This window comes from Pelodiscus sinensis, chromosome 19 (assembly GCF_052426305.1).
Source record: "Pelodiscus sinensis isolate ZL-2025 chromosome 19, ASM5242630v1, whole genome shotgun sequence".
Taxonomy (NCBI): domain Eukaryota; kingdom Metazoa; phylum Chordata; order Testudines; family Trionychidae; genus Pelodiscus; species Pelodiscus sinensis.
Window position 1 is genome coordinate 32,354,232 of NC_143070.1, and position 19,028 is coordinate 32,373,259.

The 19,028-nt window shown below is 51.1% G+C and overlaps 2 protein-coding genes and 1 non-coding gene across 3 annotated transcripts in view; all 3 read left to right on the plus strand.

Moving 5' to 3' along the window:
• LOC149523058 (uncharacterized) overlaps positions 1-19,028 on the plus strand; it is a 224,171-nt gene that overhangs the window by 53,906 nt on the left and 151,237 nt on the right.
• LOC149523064 (uncharacterized) lies at positions 148-12,302 on the plus strand. The gene is made up of 9 exons (XM_089771244.1): positions 148-663; positions 2,025-2,120; positions 2,711-2,941; positions 3,144-3,166; positions 3,868-3,983; positions 4,546-4,605; positions 6,515-6,715; positions 8,831-8,944; positions 9,227-12,302. Exons 1-9 carry the CDS (start codon positions 292-294, stop codon positions 10,585-10,587), a joined length of 2,574 nt encoding a protein of 857 aa, XP_089627370.1. The 5' UTR covers positions 148-291; the 3' UTR covers positions 10,588-12,302.
• TRNAE-CUC (transfer RNA glutamic acid (anticodon CUC)) lies at positions 18,469-18,540 on the plus strand. The gene has a single exon. It is a non-coding gene; the product is annotated as a tRNA-Glu (tRNA).

The window sequence follows — 19,028 nt, forward strand, 5'->3', positions numbered from 1 at the left end:
GGGGGGGGGGGGGATTTGAACACAGGGTGGGGAGGGGCCCTGGTCTGAGGGGCGCAGAGACCCGGGGGGGATCTAGCTGGGGCAGGTGACTGAGGGGCCCAGGGAAGGCCCTGGCGGGGGGGGGGGGGGGGGAGGAAGGGGAGTGAGAGAAGATTTGGGGGTTTTTTCAGTTTTTAATTGTGATTTTTTTTTGTATCCTCAGTTCTGGTGCCTCATGGCCCCCGGACCTGCCTCCCCACTGCTGAGCTCAGGACAGTGACCCGGCCCCGGTCCCCCAGCCCAGCGGCAGCCATGGCTGCAGAGAGCCCCGTGGAAAGTGTCCGGGAGGAAGCGCCGCGTCCCGTCTGTCTGGAGGATTTCACAGCCCCTGTCGCTCTGCAGTGTGGGCACAATTCCTGCCAGGCCCCCCTCAGCCCTCAGGGCAGAGACACTGAGCAGCAGGGACCCTTCTGGCCCAACTGGCAGCTGGCAAATGTGATGGAACTAGCCAAGCCGCTGAGTTTCCAGGCATCAAAGAGAGCAAGATGGGACGGGGTGTGCGGGGAGCACCAGGAGGCTCTGAAGTGGTTCTGTGAAGAGAATCAAACTCCCATCTGTGTGGTGTCTGACAGATCTCAGGCTCACACGGTGGTGCTCATACAGGAAGGTGCCCAGGAGTACAAGGTACAGAGTTACTGTCCAGTGTGTTTTAATTACAGCGTTATTTCACTAACAGTTACTGGGCACAGTTGTGACACAGCTCAGTAACGCCTACAAGACATGCTGTAAAAAGTAAATGCTCTGGCTTTGTGGCAACTTACGTCAAGATACCCCATGTGGGAAAGGTTTCTCTGGGGCTGTGAATCCTGAAACCCAGCCCTCTCTGGGTGTTTGCACAAGGGAAGGTGTTAACAATCAGAAAGAGTGGCCTGTACCTCCTGTGATCTAAACCTATCAGTGAGCTGCCTTGGGACTGGAGAAGAAGAGGTTACAAGCTGTTATTGATCGGTGGAACAATCTGTCATTTGCCTTCCAGACCTGCAATGGCAGCTGAGACCTGCACAACATCCAGCAAGGGAAAGTCCCTTCTCTGAGCAGGTCACAGTCCAGTTAGACAAACTGTGGGAAGTGAAGGTGGGGCAGCACCTAGTCGCTCATAGTCGCCAGGCACGTCAGGGATAGAGTTTAGCACCGTACCCTGTTAGACTTACACTACTCCCTGCCCCTCAGCATCACTGAACAGTGATAAAGTGTGGCCGTTTAGGAGGGAAAGATGCCTTGATAAAGCCCTAGATCCAGCAGGGAGTGAAGGTTTCTAATAGGGATTCCGAACTTCTGAGGTGCTCCATGAGGGGTTAAACTCCAATGCAGCTGCCTGCACTAGATGAGGTTGCTGAGCTGGATGCTGTATGGGGCCCCGAGCGCCTTCACGCCACCCATAGCAGGACTTCAGGAAGTGCAGGTCCATGCCAGACTCAACTAGGAGTCAACTGGATTGTAGCAAGAGTTCAAACTGGTTAACTGAAGAGCTAATGCTTATCCGTGCTAGTTACTGGTTAAACTCCCCACTGCCCCAGCAGTGCCTGCTTCCTTCTGGCAGCTAACGTCAGTCTGCACCTGCTGGGAGTTCCCATTAGCCAGCAGTCCTTGTGGCCACCCCCGGCAGACCTCGTGAGAGATCCTCAGCCCAGGAGAGCCCATTTCTGCTACCAGCCTTTCCTGTCAGCAGGTTAAAAAAATCCTTTTACTGATAAAATTATAATCAGTTACATGATTAGTATTGTTAAGCATTTTTACCTCCCTATTCCCCACCTGCATCATTCTTTATAAAGGTGCCACCACTGATCCTTCCTTTACCCTCGTAGGTGTCCTGCTGCATCCTCAGTCTCTTCTTGTGTCTTTTTCTATGGACACAACCAAGTCCAGGGCTGAGTCCCTGCTGGACAGGGGCAGAGCTCCACAAAACTGGGACTCTCTTAAAGGCAAACAAATGGGCTCCCGAAATCTAATGGGGTTTGCCCTTGTGCTTATATCTGTTTGTTCAGGAAAAATTGGAGGCCCATTTGAAGACTCTGAGGGAAGAGAGAGAAAAGGTGCTGGAAAGGAAAGCAACAGCAGAAAGGAAATGCCAAGAGTATCTGGTAGGTGCCTGTGGTTTGAAACAGCAGGGACTGGCAGTGGGAGGGCTGTTAGCAGGCAGACTCCTGTTTTGGCCCTGGTGACGTTGGGCTTGTTTGTGTTTCTCCTGGATCGTGAATTGCTGGCTGAGATCCATGTGTAGACAGGCCCTGAGCTTCCATGTCAGTGCATGAGTTAATGTCCAGTCTTTGTGGTTTTCCCAGACATCCTCCCCAAGTGAGCTGAATGTCCCTCTGAAGGGCTGTCTGATCACTTGGAGTATTAACATGTTTCCTCCTTTTTCCTTCCTGGTTATCTCTGTCAGGCTGGTGCTGAGTCCTGCCTCATGCTGCTCAGGGTCTGAATTTCCAGAGCCCATGAATAATAAAAGTTACTGCCCATGACAGACATGGGAACATCCCTTTCAGAGGGACACAGGGCCCAAAGGAGATGCTGGGAGAGCCACCTCTGCCTATTAACCACAAAGTACAGTCAAATGTCACACATTTTAGGGTTTTCCAAGAAATTCTCCCTGCTTCTCACTCAGCTCTCCATGAAAGGGCCCTGGGCTCCATTCATGCCCTTGACCAGCCCTTTCCCTGCTTTCATACAGAAATGGACGCAAGCCGAGAGGCAGATGATTGTGGCTGAGTTTCAGCAGCTGTGGCAGTTCCTAGAGGAACAAGAGCGACTCCTGCTGGCCCAGCTGGAGAAGCTGGATGAGACGATTGGGAGGCTCCAGACTGACACTGTCAGGAAACTCTCTGTGCAGATTTCCCGTCTCAGTGAGGGGATCAGTGAGCTGGAGGGGACGTGTCAGAAGCCAGCAAGTGAATTCGTGCAGGTGAGACTGAGGAAGAAACATCCCAGCTCCCCACACAGGGACAGGAGGCTCCTAAATCACAAGTGCTGAGGTCCAGCTGTCAGATCTGGGTGTAACTCCAGGGCAGGGACTCTCTTCCCATGTTTGCAAAATCCCTTCCCTGAGGTCCTCTGTGTGTGTCCTATGGGGCTGAGAGTCTTTTCTTTGTCTTTTTTTTTTCTAGGATGTCAGAAGAACCCTGAGTAGGTACGTGGCTCTCACTCCCCTCACGCTGCACAGCTCAGGGAAAGAGCTTGGAGCTGATGTTAGCACCACATCTCCACAGGGCTCTAAGAGGCAGATGTTAGATACGAATATCTCTGACTCATTGAATTCTGAGAGTCTCACCGTCGCACAGCAGACTCTGGGATTCCCTATTCAGGGATCAGTCTGACCTCAAGTGTTTCCTGGAGCTGTCACCTCCCTGGGGACTGGCTACCTCAGGACTGTGAGGTGGAACGTGGGCCTGTTGCTGCTGGGCACTGGGCACAGTCAGCCCAGGGCAGCAAGGACCAAGAGTCTGTCCCAACTGAGGGCTGTTTGGAGACCTGTGTGGAAGGAGCTGGGGAGGGAGGAGCTGGTGTCTCATTCTAGTTCCTAGTGGACAGATTCCTTCACCCCTTCACCTGGGAACCTCTTGTCTTTCAGTGTCTGGAGGCCAAGGAGTGAGTTGGCCATGAAGACTCAATTCCCCTTTTGTCCCCCAGCCAGTCTCCCCAGGCCAGAACTGAAGAACTGCAGTGGGGCCTTTCAGGGGAAGGTTTCATGGCCATGGGATATGTTGTCCCTGCTCTTAGGCTGGAAGAATTGGAGGAATTCTAACTCCAGGCCTGTTAGAGCTGAGACTCACTAGCCAGAACTTATCAGCAGTAAATGAAATACAATCACATTGAATTGTTTCTGTCCAGGTGTGAGATGGGGCAGTTCCAGCTGCCAGAGGAGATTTCCCCTGAACTGGAAGAACAATTCAGAGGTTTCTCCCAGAAAACGATTGCTCTGTCGGAGACTCTGAGGCAGTTCAAAGGTAACTAGAAGGGATGGATGAAAGGAAAGTGGTTCAAGTATCTGAGACCATTGAATCTGGCCTCTGAAGCCAACCTTCCCCTGCCTCAATTCCCACGTGGAGAATGATGGCCCCATCACTCTGCTATCCTTAGAGACACTGAGCGAACAGACCCAACTGATTGCAGATAAATCCAAGGATCTGCAAACTCTGAACCTCCCATTCAGAGATCAAAATGGCCAAAGTTCCTGTGATGGCCACGTGTTCCGCCACCACGGCTCCAGGTTATGATAAGAAGCAGTAAGTGAATGAGAAACCAAGTGGGAGGGGGTGTAAATCTCATTTACAGCTTCTCTCTCCTGGGACAGGTGTGAGGCTGCAGGGATGTTGGCTCCATAGCTGGGAGGTGCCCGAGTGAGAAAGGAAATGAAAGTTTAGACTTTCATATTAAATTCCTGAAACAATTCAATGTGATTGTCTCTGTCTGGTCTCTGATACAATTGAAATGCAGAGTTCAGCATGGGGACATGGTTATAAACAGGAGAGCCTGGAATCTCACCTCTCTTATACCTTCCCCCACCAGACACTCTGCCCTCTGCACTGGAGAGAGCAAGAGGAAAATCCCTGGGAGCTCTCAGACAAGGTGAGTTTGCAGGTGGAGAGTCTTTAAATGATGAAAAAATTCCAGTGGAAACATCTTCATGGGGTTTTCATTAAAGTTACCAACAACGGCAACCATAGTGGACTCAGACCTAAATCACATACACTGATCAGTGAGGAGCCCCAGGGGCACTGTATGGGGGCCTGTGGATAGTTGGAAAAACACTGGTCTATGGGTTTGTGATGCTAAAGGGGTGAAGCTAAAGCACACATAGGATGGCACCTTCAGGCTCAGATTTCACTGCTCAGTTTCAACATGGGGTTGGTTTCAAACAATAAATAGGGTGAAAGGCTGAGAGCTGCCAGGCTTCCACTATATCAGGTAGTTCAAGGCAAGAAACTGCTGGATTCCCAAGGGCTGTTACGTCTAGTGGAGGCATGGGCAAAATAAGAGTCCATGGGTCTGATCTACCTGACCAAGCCATTTGATCTAGCCCACAGATGCCACTCTCCATCTGCAAGCCACTCAGAAAAAAACTGTGAGCCTAGAGGGGAGGAGGAAAGGGTTCAGACATTGCTTCCACCCCCAGAGCAATCTTATTTGCTGGTTTCTGGCCAGAAACAAAGCACTGCGCCCCTTCCCCTCTGGGTCAAGTATTTACACACCCTCATGGCCCTGCAGTCTGAGAGAGGGTCAAGCAGGCTCCCTGCCTGCCTGAGGTGCTTGGCCTCTGTCCAGGAGTCACTCAGATAAGGCTCCTGTCCAGAGCTTGCCTCTGACACCCCAACCATCTCTCTTCCCCTCCTAATCTCTGCTCCCCACTCCTGCCCCACACTCTGCATACCCAAACTCTGTCCTCCTGCTGCAGCTATAAATGCAAGAGCTCTCTGTGGTCAGAAACCCACAGCCTCTTATTTGTCCACTCAACCACTTACTTTAAATATCTAACTTTAATTTAGATAATGAATAGTTGGCTAATCCAGTGTCCTAGATCACAGCCTGCCTCCTTCACCCAAACTCCCTCTTAGACCCCCTCTGTCTTCCATCCCAAACCCTTGCCCCAAACTTCCTCTTCATCCCAGCATCCGTCCCAGACCCTGCATTTCCTGCATTAATGTCATGGAAGAGTGCAGCTCTCAGCCACTTTGCATTTGGCCCCCCATCAAAATGTATTACCCACGCTCTCGAGTGGATAAGGCTCAGTGAGAAACAATAAGGGACAGCTGAAGCCAGACTATTTCAGGTTAGGAAAGAGGCACGAATGTTTGATAGGGAAGATGATTTGCTTCTGAAACAAATGAGCAAAGAACTGGTGGATTCTCCATCTCTTGATGTCTTCAAATCATGGGGACTTTCTAGAAAATACACTTTGGGGAAATGGAGCTTTGTGCCTGGGGAAATGGACTGAGTGTAATGGCTTGTGCCACTCGGGGGGTCCGACTTCATGATTAAGGATATCTTCTGATCCCATGAATCTTAAGATCTCATCCTGCAAACACTCAGCGCACGTGTTTAATAAGTATCTGAATGGTGGTGGTAATTTCACTGACTCTGTTGTGAAAAGGCTTTATATCATCTTTGTCAGATGAGAGAGCAAAGTTTGTGCTGCAAATCCATGAATGAAGACTAAGGGTTTTAAATACAGCAGCCTGCATTTAGCCTATGTCCATGTTCAGGCAGATGAATATGTGGCTTATCAGAAACGCTGGGTGCTGAGAACTAAATCCCATTGTTGCAGATGCAGTAATGTAATTCAAGTCAGGTACAGAGAGAAATGAATGTGGATTTGGGATCTAACTCCTGTTCATGGAATATCTAGACTAAAGCTTTTGCCCACAATGGCAGAATCTAGCACATGTGTCACCAGGGACAGAGTCTGGGTGGAATGGAGGTGTGGAAAGGATTAAAGCCCCTTCTGAAATGTCTCCAATTCCCCTTCTCCCCCTGCCAGGCTGTAGAACACCCATGTCTGACTCCAGTTCAGCCCCTGGCCTGCAGAGCCAGGGACAGGAAATGGCCGTGGCGGAGCCGGTGAGCTTCGAGGAGGTGGCTGTGTACTTCTCTGAGGAGGAATGGGCTCTGCTGGACCCGGGCCAAAGAGCCCTCTACAGGGATGTGATGCAGGAGAATTACGAGGCTGTGAGCTGGCTAGGTAAGGATTCCTGTCCCCTTGTGTAACAGAACCTGGGTGGGCTCTGGAGCAGCTGGGTTGCGTTTGGTTCAGGGTCCCTCATTGCGCGAACCCTCAGTATCAGCAGTATCTGCCCCAGTAATCCTGGCTCCTGTGTGAGAGGAGGTCCAGCGACATAATAGTGGTGCTGCTCTTCCCACAGCCAAGGTCTCATTGTGGTTCTCACCATCATGCCCATGTTGTGCCTTGGCCGGAGGTGTCAGTGGAAGGGCCCAGGCAGGAACGGCAGGTACCAGAGTTTTGGGGCTGGCTGCAGCTGCTCTTAGGGTGCGTCTAAACTACAGGGTAGGGGGTGAGTTATTATGCAAGGGGCTCCGAACCTGTCTGACCAGTTACCTCCCAGGGAGTGGAACAAAGGAAGGAGGGCGAAGTCAGCCCTGGCGGCAGGGCAGGGCTGGAGGAGTGTCAAGTAGTTTCTGTTGGGGATGATGGAGGCAGCCTAGGGAAAGGGCTGGAATTTAGGGGCCCGGCCCAATCTCCCCCATCTCTAGGGGGGGCTGAGGCATCCTAGGCCTGCCCTGTAACCCGATTACATCTATGCTGTACTGTATCCTGGAGACGCAATAAACTCCCTCTATTCTACTGGCTGGTGGAGTCTGTTTGTGCCACTAAGGGGGGGCAGCAGTCGGGGAAACCCCGATGCGTCGTAACAGCCGCGATTGTTTAAATCGCGGCTTCAATTCCCTTGGCCGATCCGCCTCATCTACATGGCTCCATCGACGGAGCCATGTAGTTTACACACACCCTTAGGCTACGTCTAGACTGGCATGATTTTCCGGAAATGCTTTTAACGGAAAAGTTTTCCGTTAAAAGCATTTTCGGAAAAGTGTCTAGATTGGCACGGACGCTTTTCGGCAAAATCACTTTGTGCGGAAAAGCGTCCATGGCCAATCTAGATGCGCTTTTGCGCAAAAAAGCCCCGATTGCCATTTTCGCGATCGGGGCTTTTTTGCGCAAAACAAAACTCAGCTGTCTACATTGACCCTTTTGTGCAAAAGGGACTTTTGCCCGAACGGGAGCAGCATAGTATTTCCGCAAAAAGCACTGATTTCTTACAGTAGGAAGTCAGTGCTTTTGCAGAAATTCAAGCGGCCAGTGTAGACGGCTGGCTAGTTTTTTCTGGAAAAGTGGCTGATTTTCCGGAAAACTGGCCAATCTAGACACAGCCTCTGTGTCTGCAGGACCCCTTGTGCTGAGCCCCTGGAAGGAAGGCATCAACTCAGAGTCCTTCCCTGCCTCTGGTAGATTCTCTGCAAGCCAGAGGGGCACCAAATGACAGGCCCGACTGGCCACAAAAGGAGGGTTGGTGCTGCTGGCAGAGTCAAACCAAGGCTGCAGAAGGAGCTGAACAGCAGGAGAATCTAGGAGCAGCAGAGAAGCAGCCCAGCCTGTCTCTACCTTGGCTGGCCACAAGAACAGGCCGGCACTGCCCTGGCTGTCTGCAGGGCTGACAGCTGTTGTGGGCACCCAGGCACAGTCAGTCAGGATCAGGAATATGGAGCATAGGCAGGGCCTGAAGTGGCCAACCAAGGATTCATTCTCCTGATCAGACAATTCCCCAGCCTCCTTCTGGCTCAAGTAGAGCATCTGAGCCCAAGAGCAGGACACGTCCAGCCCCAAGCTAAGAGCTCTGTGGGCAGAGCCCACAGGGCTCTAGAGCTCTGCTGGATCCTTTCCCTCGCAGCCCTAGTGACCTCATGTGGCAGCTCAAATCAGAGTCCTGGCTAGAGGTGTCTGTCATTCCTGAAAGCCCTAGAGCTCTCCCCTTATGAGCAGTGTGTTCCTCTCCTGCCCAAGTATGCAATAGGCCCTAAAGGAGACTGAGTTGTATCCTGGAGAGTGCAGCAGAGCGCCCAGTTCCCCATGGGAGTCTGCTGGGTTATTCCCAATATGGTGGTAGGGTAGGGGGAGGATGGAATTAGTCTTGCCTGGGATCTTGTACCAGCCAGAGACAAGTCTCTGGAAGGTGGGGAAGGAGCCTGTCTGGGTAGGAGACTCAGATCCTGGCTTTGGAAGCAGGAATGGCACAGACCTTAATGAACAAGATCAGCACTTGGTTAATTGCTCCCGAAATAGGATTTCCAGTCTTCAAAGCTCATGTGCTCTCCTGGGTGGAGCGAAGGGAAGAGCTGCAGATCCCGGATCTCCAAGGCTGTGAGGAAGGGGAAATCATCAGTGACAACCACACAGGTGAGATATCAGCTAAACTGACTCAAACCAATTTCTGTGTTCTCATGATGTTGATTGTGTGTTTTCATCAAGTCTGACTGGCCCTTCAGCCTGTCTCAACTCCAGTCTGAGAGAGCTGGGTAGGGAAAGAGTTATGGGGGAGCAGGGTGAACTCAGCTCATGATTATTGAATCTTTCCAGCCATTCTTTGGGTTTGTCCCCCATTTTCTGTTCACCATTCAGAATTTTTCTTTCAGCTCAGCACAGAGAATGACTCCTGTGTGGTTTCTCTCTCCCTCCCAGCAGGTGATGGGATGCTGAATGAGAACAGTGAGAGGAGTCTTCAAGAGGAAGGACCTGAGCAAATGGCTCCATGTGGGGTATTAGTGGAAAGAACTGAAGGGCATGTTTCTCAGAGTCCTGAGCAAGGAGAGACTTGTGAGAGTCAGCGTAGTCTACAAAGGCAGCAGGGAAACCATCCAGGAGCAGGACAGGATAAATCCAGTCAGAGGATCAGAAGGTTGAAAACAAACACAGAAACTGTTCAAAAGAAAATCCCCCATCAACATTCACCTTGTGCTTGCAGTGACAGTGCAACTCCTAGTAAACATGAAAGAGCCCAAACAGGAGAGAAACCCTTCAGCTGCTCTGACTGTGGGAAAAGCTTCAGTCAGACCTCAACCCTTGTTATCCACAGGAGAGCCCACACAGGAGAGAAACCCTTCAGCTGCTCTGACTGTGGGAAAAGCTTCAGTCGGAGGTCACAGCTTGTTATCCATAGGAGAGCCCACACGGGAGAGAAACCCTTCAGCTGCTCTGACTGTGGGAAAAGCTTCAGTCAGACCTCAACCCTTGTTATCCACAGGAGAGCCCACACAGGAGAGAAACCCTTCAGCTGCTCTGACTGTGGGAAAAGCTTCAGTCGGAGGTCACACCTTGTTATCCATAGGAGAGCCCACACGGGAGAGAAACCCTTCAGCTGCTCTGACTGTGGGAAAAGCTTCAGTCACAGGTCAGGCCTTTCTAGACATAGGAGAGCCCACACAGGAGAGAAACCCTTCAGCTGCTCTGACTGTGGGAAAAGATTCAATGACCTCTCACAGCTTGTTATCCATAGGAGAGCCCACACGGGAGAGAAACCCTTCAGCTGCTCTGACTGTGGGAAAAGCTTCAGTCAGACCTCAACCCTTGTTATCCACAGGAGAGCCCACACAGGAGAGAAACCCTTCAGCTGCTCTGACTGTGGGAAAAGCTTCAGTCGGAGCTCACACCTTGTTATCCATAGGAGAGCCCACACGGGAGAGAAACCCTTCAGTTGCTCTGACTGTGGGAAAAGCTTCAGTGACCGGTCACAGCTTGTTATCCATAGGAGAGTTCACACAGGAGAGAAACCCTTCAGATGCTGTGATTGTGGGAAAAACTTCAGTCGGAACTCAGCCCTTGTTATGCACAGGAGAGCCCACACAGGAGAGAAACCCTTCAGCTGCTCTGACTGTGGGAAAAGCTTCAGTCAGAGGTCAAACCTTGTTATCCATAGGAGAGCCCACACAGGAGAGAAACCCTTCAGCTGCTCTGACTGTGGGAAAAGCTTCAGTCGGCGGTCACACCTAGTTAGACATAGGAAAACCCATACAGAAGAAGCTATTCACCTGCTCTCACTGTAGGAAATGCTGCAGTCATAGGTCACACCTTGTTATCCATGAGAACTCTCACAGGAGAGAATCCTTTAACTGCTCTGACTTTGGGAAATGCTATAGCGAGAGTTCAAGCCTTGTTGCATATAGTTGAACCCACACAGGTGAGAGACCCTATAGTGGGGGTGAGCAAAATTTTCTCTGTTGGTAGAATCCAGCCTTCCTAAGACTTTGATCCTGTCCACAAGGCAGTGCCAGGCCCCACTTCCAAATGAAGATGTACTGAGGGGAAGGAGCTTAGCCCCACCCCCTCTTCATGCTTTGTAGCCACTAGAGAGGAGGCAGCGCTAGGCTGAGTCTTTGCCACACAACCTGAGCCCGGCACTAGAGGCACTGCTGCCACTGCACTGCTGGCCTCCAGGGCCACATAGCCATGTCAGGGGTGCCTCTGGGGCTGTTCCTGGGCTGCGTGGCTGCAGCAGCAACACCTCCAGTCCTGGACTGAATGGGAGCAGTAGTGGTGCCTCTGGTGTCCGGTGTCTGGTCCTAGTCTGTGTGGCTGCTGCTGCAGCAGTAGAGCCTCCCTCTGGGGTGACGAGGACAGTGTGGCTGGAGATGTTGTTTCAAGGGGTCCCAAAGCCAGGTAATATTTGTTGTCCTTCCCAGACACTCCCTCCCAATCTCCTCAATTCCCTTTTTCCTGGCAGCCAGCACCCCCAGCTTGCATTGACACAGTCTTTTTTTCTTGCACCCTGTCTCCTGACCAGACACTGCACCTTCCCCCCAGGCCAGACACCTGCCTGCTTCTGCATCCTAGATCCTTCTTCAAGACCCCAACCCTTTCTTGAGGCCCCTGTCATGTTATTGGATTTTAAGGTGAACATACTCACCTTAAGATCATTGCTGTACTCACGGGAAACTGTTTGCCCCAAATTTTGTACAGATTGGGTCATGCAAGGTGTCAAATGATAGCTGATGTTGTGCTGATTCTATGTGTGGTATTCATGTACTTGTTTGGAGTTTGTATGGGAAGTTAAGACTATGGGCTCTGCTGATGCTGCGTATGGACTGCCTGTCATGAGGAAGGAATGTGCAATGAGTTACTATGCTAATTTGTATGGCTCCAAGGACAATGGTTCTCAGGGTGGCCAATACACAGCTGAGGAATGCATGTGGAAAGCTGCAAAGCAGCCAGGGCACAATGGCTGCTGGCATATGAAACAGGTCACTTGACCATGTAACTAGCTCCAGCTTGGGAGACACCAGAAATGAATATCAAATGCCCTGAGGGGGCTCCATGTGCCTTGCTAAGTACAGAGACACGGGAAGGATTTCTGACCCATCCTGATATACAATGTATGCCAAAGACTTTTATGCTAGCAGTTTGTAACATCTCTGCTAAGATCCTGCATCAAGAACTTGCTGATTGATGTATACAATGTATTCTCCTTAATAGCCTTACTCTCAACCTTTTCTTTCTTTTATTAATAAACCTTTCGATTCTAAAGGATTGGTCCACTGTGATCTTGTGGGTAAGATGGAAAGTATAAATTGACCAGGGATTCATGCCTGGTTCTTTGGAACCAGGTGGATCTGTTCTGGGTTGGAGAGATTGGGCTGTATAACCCCTCACCTGTGTGTAAGCCCAGGGCTGAGTGTGGCACAGGAAGAGCTGGGGTATCTGAGGGATTTTGCTCATGAGGCTTCCTGCAGGCTGGATTGGCAGCTGAAGTACTCAGTGTAACTGGTTTGTAGCCTGTTTTGGAAAGGTCTCCAGTCAAGGGCTGTCAGCAATTTCCCCTGAGTGGATTCCCTCAGCGGTGCTCAGGCCTGGCCTGGCCCGGCCAATCACAGCCCTGCCCTCTCCAAGCCTTCTGTAGATTACTGTTGCTAATGGAAACTCACTTAATTACATAATTAGTCAAGCCATTTTGCTAGGGCTGCATCTGGGCAGTTGCATTTAAATTATTAAAGAGATTAAACCTTTTAACTTTCTCATGTTAGTTGATCAAACTTTATTTTAAATTAAGTAAAATATTTATGTCCAATACATACTGTGGAGGTAGGCCTCGCTAGCCTGGCCAAAGACTGAACCGTACACAGTGCGTCCTGCGTCAGAAGCAAGCTTCCTAAGCAAGTTGAGCATGAAACCACAATGCTGTTAAACAAACAAATAAAATCGCAGTGCTTGTAATTTATCTGGTCAAGCAGAGATTACCATTTAAGGATAAAGTGCCTTCTGTTCTCTTTTCTCTGTAAATTTCCACTGTGACTTTGTAAGAAGGTATAAATATCTCAGGCATTTGAGTGTGAGGAAGGGGCTTGTATTGGTAAGGGGTGACTCCCTGCCATCTGTGACAACCCCCTCCCCCACAGCTGGGTTATTAATTTGGTTTTGTCTGTCTTGAACCCTAAAGCTAGCGTGTGTTTATTTCATGACAGCTGGGAGCAGCCGAAGCCAAGAGCCTTGTTCTACTGTGTCAACAATCTCTGAGGTGGCATAAAATCCCCTCTCCAGTTTCTAACCCTGAAATATCATCTTTATGATGTCATTCCTGGCCTCTTGATACAGCCTTTGAACTCTGACTGCAGAGATATGTCTACACTGGCGGGTTCTTGTGCAAGAATGGCTGTTCTTGTGCAAGAATCCGCAGAGCGTCCACGCTGCCCACCTGTTCCTGTGCAAGAAGATTTAAAGTACGGCATGGTAAGAGAGGACTTCTTGTGCAAGAGCTATGCTCTTTTTTTTAACAGGTGTAAGCCCTCTTGCACAGGGGCTCTTGAACAAGAGGGCAATGTGGATGCTCGGCAGGGGTTTCTTGTGCAAGAAAGCCCTATGGCTAAAATGGCCTTTGGAAAGTTCTTGCACAAGGGAGCATCCACACCGCCATGGATGCACTTGCACAAAAGCACAGCTCACACATGGCAGTGTGGATGTGTTCTTGCGCAAAACTTCTTGCACAAGAACCCGAAAGTGTAGACATAGCCCAGATGTTTGCTTACCAGAGATGCCAAAATAGACTAAGCCATCTCGAGAAAGGCTTTTGCCAAAGCCAGGGATTGAACCAGGACCATTCAAATCTTCAGTCTAACACTCTCTCAACTGAGCTACTTTGGCAGGTGTCTGCAGCTGTCTAAGGCCGACGCTTCTCTCAGGCATGGTTTTTTTTCTGTGGCAGTATACAAGAGAGATGCTGTTCTCTGTGGCCCTGCAAGGCAAGATGAGTTTTGCCTGCCCCCCTCTGCCTGACTCGCACTTGGCCCCATTCCTGCCACTTTTCTCAGGGTGTTCCAGTGGCGACCAATGGGCAGAGTGAGTTTCATAATGTGCCCCACTAGTGAGGTCGTTTGCGCTTGTGCAGATGTGTGCTACTGTGGTACCCACCAGTTACTCACAAAGAGCTTAGCTAAATATAGTTTTATAATTTGATAGAAGAAACAATTCTGAAACAAGGGATAGTTAACAAGGTACATGACTTCATATATTTAGTATGAAATCAAAAAGAACATTAACGTTACAACACATTCCATAGCTATTTCGTATCTTATGGGGATTGTTCCTTTGAGGCATAAAACAAAATTGTCCATCTTCTTGATTTAGCAAACAAGCTATGATGATTCATATTGCTACATGAAATGAAATCGTTGTTACACTTTGATGGAAATTAAATATTCTGTTATTTAATGATCTCAGTTCGGAGTCCTGTTTGAGTACATCTACATTTGCTCCCTAGTTTGGACTAGAGATGCAAATGTAGGTGACCAAAATTGCTAATGAAGCAGAGATTTAAATATCCCCTGCTTCATTAGCAAGATCTTGCCTGGCTCGCTAGTCCAAATCACAGTTGATTTGAACCAGTAAGTGCGTGGCTGGACACGGTAGTTCAAACCAAAGCCCTTGGTTCGAACTAATGTTACTTCTTATTTTTTGAGTCCAAGGTGTTGTCCTGGACCATAAACCAGAACAGCTCTGTCCAGGGAAGGCACCATGGCTTAGCTGGTTAAAGCACCTGCCTTGTGAACAAGAGATCTAGGATGCAACTCTCAGTGGTACCTTGTTGTAGTCTTTGTTCATGTTTTCCTAAGTCCTTCTGAAACACAGAAGAGACCTCCCCTGGCCACCCATAGAACTGCTGGTTCAGGAAAAGGCTGATTGGGGAGGAATGTTGAGAAGAAGGAAACCACAAGCCTGGAGTGGTTGCAGAGGCCATTGTGACTGGCAAGGCAGTGGGAGAGTTTGAACTCCCTGGATTTCCTACTGGAGCTCTGCTTAAAGCTGCAGGATCTGACTCCAGAGGCTGCCCTTAAATGCAACAGAGTTTGAGCTGGTTGTAGCTCTGCCTTTGGCACAGGGAGTTTGTACTAGAAAGAGGCAGGCTGGGTGACTAAGAACAAGAGGCTGGGCATTCCCTTCATTGAAGGGTTGTCAGATCATCGTGAGAACGTTGCCCGGGATGCCACTTAAAAGATGGGGCGGCAGGGAAGAGTAGGAATGAGACTGGCAGGGGGCTAAAGCAGCAGGGTTGGAGTGACCAGGCCAGCTGTGCAGGGGGCAGGAATGTCTCTGCTTTGTTCTCACAACTATTCTGGAGGACACTTGGGGGACGTTCGACTCGCCAAGGTCCAGCCAGGGGAGCGGACAGCGGAATCTCTCTTTAAAGGACGCGAAGGCTCCTCCACACTAATACAGACCCTGCTGAGCCTGCGTGAGAAACAATCCTTGCTTTAGGGCTATCCTGTGTAGGGCTTCATCAGCCCAGGGAGCAAAGGGCAGGCGGCATCCCCAACGATGCACAGGGGCAGGTCCACGTCTCCGGCCCTGAGAGTGCGGTTGGGGAAAAGTGCTGGGAGGCACCTTCTGGTAGAATCTGGAGCTGCAAAATACGTTGGCATCACGTGTCTTCTCTGAGAATGGACCCATATCCTGAAAGGGACAGAAAGGGGCCTGAGAAGAGCTAGTGTAGCTGAGCAAGCCATGCAGGTGCTTGTCTTCCTGATGGTCTAGGGGCTAGGCTACAGATAGAATACAGCCCTTTCACCGCTGTGCCCTGGGTTCGATTCCCAGTCAGGGAAACCAGCCTTGTCATGAAACCTGTCTGGTCTTTGCCCTTTTCTATCACAGGGAGTGCCAGTGGGTTGAGGGAAGGGAGGTGGAGGTGCTGGGGTGCCAGAGGCAGGCTGTAGCTGGGAGACCTGCCAAGCACAATTCTCAGGCAGCTCCTTCCCTGCGTGGGCAGCACAGGTTGTATGGCTGGGTGAATAAGAGCTTGTTGGGATGTGCTTTGGCTTCCTTATCTGCAGGCTCCCCAGAGAGAATTTTGTATCTATGCTGTGGTCTGTCTGGCTCAACGGGTGGGTGAGATGGGCTGGGCCCTGGAACTTACAACCTGGCTGGAGCTTGCTGCTTCCCCGATACCCTCCTGTGTGGTCCCAGCAGCTGCCAGGCTCTGACTCTTGCCACCCTGGCACTAACAGGTGCCTCCATCTAAATTCTCTTTTAAATTGGTCTCTATGGGCCCTCTCAGGACATTTTTCTCCTCAGCAGCACACAAGAGAGAAGCTGTCATCAGTGGCCCTGCAGGGCAAGATGAGCTTTGCCTGACCCCTCAGCCTGACTCCCTACTTGGCCCCATTCCCGCCTCCATTCCTGGGCTGACCCTGTGGCCGAAGGGACTGCGGCTGCTGCTGACAGGGAAGAAGCTGGGAGGCAAGGTGCTGGCAGCAAGAGATTCCGGCTGCCTCTTTGCCCTGGGTCTCAGTGCGCCATGCCGGCCACCAGCCACGTTGACCAAACCTCAAACCATCTGGACTAGACAGCCCATGTCACAGGGTGTGTCTAGACTACAGAGTTTTGTCGACAAAAGTGGACTTTTGTCAACAAAACTATACCTGCGTCTACACTACCGCTGAGTTCTGTCTACATAACGTTGACAGAACTCAGCAGTTTTGTCGACGCTGGTAAACCTCATTTTACGAGGCATAACGCCTTCTGTCGACAGAGTTTCTGTCGACAGAAGGTGTTATTGCATGTAAACTGTCCTTTGCATCTACCCTACCATGTCGACAAAGCAGCTTGCTTTGTCGACAGAACTCAATGTAGTCTAGATGCTCTTTGTCGACAGAAGTTTTGTCGACAGTATCCGTCGACAAAACTTCTGTTGACAGAAGCCTGTAGTCTAGACGTAGCCACAGTGAGTTGCTAGTGGTCTTATCAGAGAAGAGCCATTGGCAGCTGCAGAGACAGCTCTGCAGCTGCCGGAGGCACCTTTCTGAAAGGGCCATTTGTGAGTTAGAGTCTGATAGGTCAGCTAGATCAGTTGGTTAGAGTGTGGTGCTAATAATGGTCATGGGTTCAAGCCCTATGCTGGCTACAGAGATATTTGCTGTGGAGACCGCCCCTCCCTGAGACACCAGCTGCCTGTCTCTCACTGTGTCATGTGCCCCTTTGGAAGTCTGCTTGCTCAGGGCTCCAGGCGCCTCCCACTCGTGTAAGGAATGACACAGCCCTGTTCTCTAGTCCAGAGTGAGTGACTCTCAGCCCATGTGAAACAGGAGGGCTCATTGAGCATCTGACACAGCACAGGGACCCAGGCAGGCAGCAGGGGCTGCGGGTGGGGAGCGAGGGCACCAGAGGGGGCAGGGAAACAAGTAGCACCAAGACTGTTGCCACCAGGGTCTGGCCACCCGACTCCCTGCCCAGGATGTTGGACCCCTGAACTACTTCAGCTGTCAGGTCAGCCAGGGAGCTAAGGCAGGAATGGGGGGAAGGAGCAAGTCAAACTGCAGGTGGCAGGAAACACCAGTCTTGCCTTCCTGGGCAGTGCATGATGGCGTCATGTTTGTGACACGGCTGCCAAACAGCCTGGAAAGTTACTAACCGACCAGACGGGTTTATTGGTAGCTCAGTGTTGGGAGCCTTAGATGAAACATTTAAAGGTCTGTGGTTCAATCCCAGGCTTTGCCATGTCTCTCGGTGCAGCAGGGCCCTCTCTGGTCCCCTGGCCATGCTCGTGCCCTGTCAATCCCCTCATCCATCCTGGCAGCAGCCCATCTTTGCTTCTAAACCTCCCTCAGAGTGGCTGCTTCAGCTTCTTTGGCTAAAGTCCCCTCCCCCTGTGCGTGTGGCTGGCAGGGATTGCTAGAGTGATCCATTTACATGTAGCTTCACTGAAACCCCCCTCATTGGTCTGCAGCCTGCACCCCAGGTCAGTCCATGTGTGTTAAAGGGCCTCAGGGAGCCCAGAGCAGAGGGAGCTGAGATTCTAGTCCCATTGATCCCCTCGATACACAGTCCCAGCCCCAAGCCTCCCCCATCCCCAATCCTGTGCCCTGACTTCTCTACCCTCCCACATCCTCACTCCTGTCCTGAGGCCCCCCCCCCACTCTCACACACTCCCCAAATCCCTGCCCTGAATCACCCACACTCCACATTTTAATTTCTTACAGGTACTGTCCTATCACAACCCCTCCCCCAACTTCCTGCCTTGAGCCTCCTCCTGCCCAAGGGGTGGTGCCCAATAGAACAGGCCCTGTAAGAAATGTGTCACTTTCACCCCTGGGAGCAGCTCAGCCATGCAAAGGGACATTAGCCCTGGAGGGCAGGGGTGGGTGTGGCAGTGACATCACAGGGCAGGTGTCCCTAGCTGGTGTATTCCAGAAGCTGAGAATGGGCGATGGGAGGGATCATGTAATAATTGTCTGTGCTGAGGATTCCCTTGGGAGAATGAACTTGGCTGCTGTCCTGAGACAGGATCCTGGGCTAGCTGGACAACTGGAATGGCCCAGTCTGGTTGCTTTGATGTTCTGTTTGGTTTCTGTTCTTGTCCCTCTGGGCAAGGGAGAATGGACCCTCCCCCAATCCTGAAGTGGACAGAAAATGGCCTGTGAAAGGCTAGGGGCTTGGTTTATGTGTCCCTGCTGGTCTAGTGGTTAGGATCCAGCACTCTCACTGCTGTGGCCTGGGTTCCATTCCCAGTCAGGGAAACCAGCCTGAACTTTCACATAACAACTGCCTAGTCATTTTTCTCACCTCATTAACACATGTTACAGCAGCTGTGACCCAAGAGGTTACTTCAGGCTCCTTTCCCCCCCTCTCCCTCACTGCTAAGACAACACTTGCCATTTTCAGAAGGCCCCTCCCCCCTCCTGCATGGGCAGCGCTACAGGAAGCTCCATGGCACACTCAGCACTAGCCCAGTGGGGCTGGGTGGGCTAAGCGCTGGGGGCTGGCGGAGGATGGAGTCGTGGTTCGCATGGCAGCCGGCCAAGCAGTTAGGCTGGGTTTGTGGATGTTCTTTATTGCTGCCCTGTCTCTGTTCTCTGACTCACCCCTTTCCCGTCCCCTGGCCCTGCCCGGCTCTGACTCCTGCCTGGCTGCCTCCCACATGGGCTGAGCTCAGGGGCTGGGCTGGTGACCTGCTCCACCGACACCTCCCGTCAGTCTGCTCTGTCACTCAGTGCATCCCAGGGAG

Bases quoted from the DNA above. Each gene is read 5' to 3' on its own strand.
- LOC149523064 (XM_089771244.1), top strand. From the start codon at position 292: ATGGCTGCAGAGAGCCCCGTGGAAAGTGTCCGGGAGGAAGCGCCGCGT. The intron at 3,984-4,545 runs GTAACTAGAAGG...TTCCCCCACCAG, and splicing joins GACTCTGAGGCAGTTCAAAG to ACACTCTGCCCTCTGCACTG. The intron at 6,716-8,830 runs GTAAGGATTCCT...CTCCCGAAATAG, and splicing joins CGAGGCTGTGAGCTGGCTAG to GATTTCCAGTCTTCAAAGCT.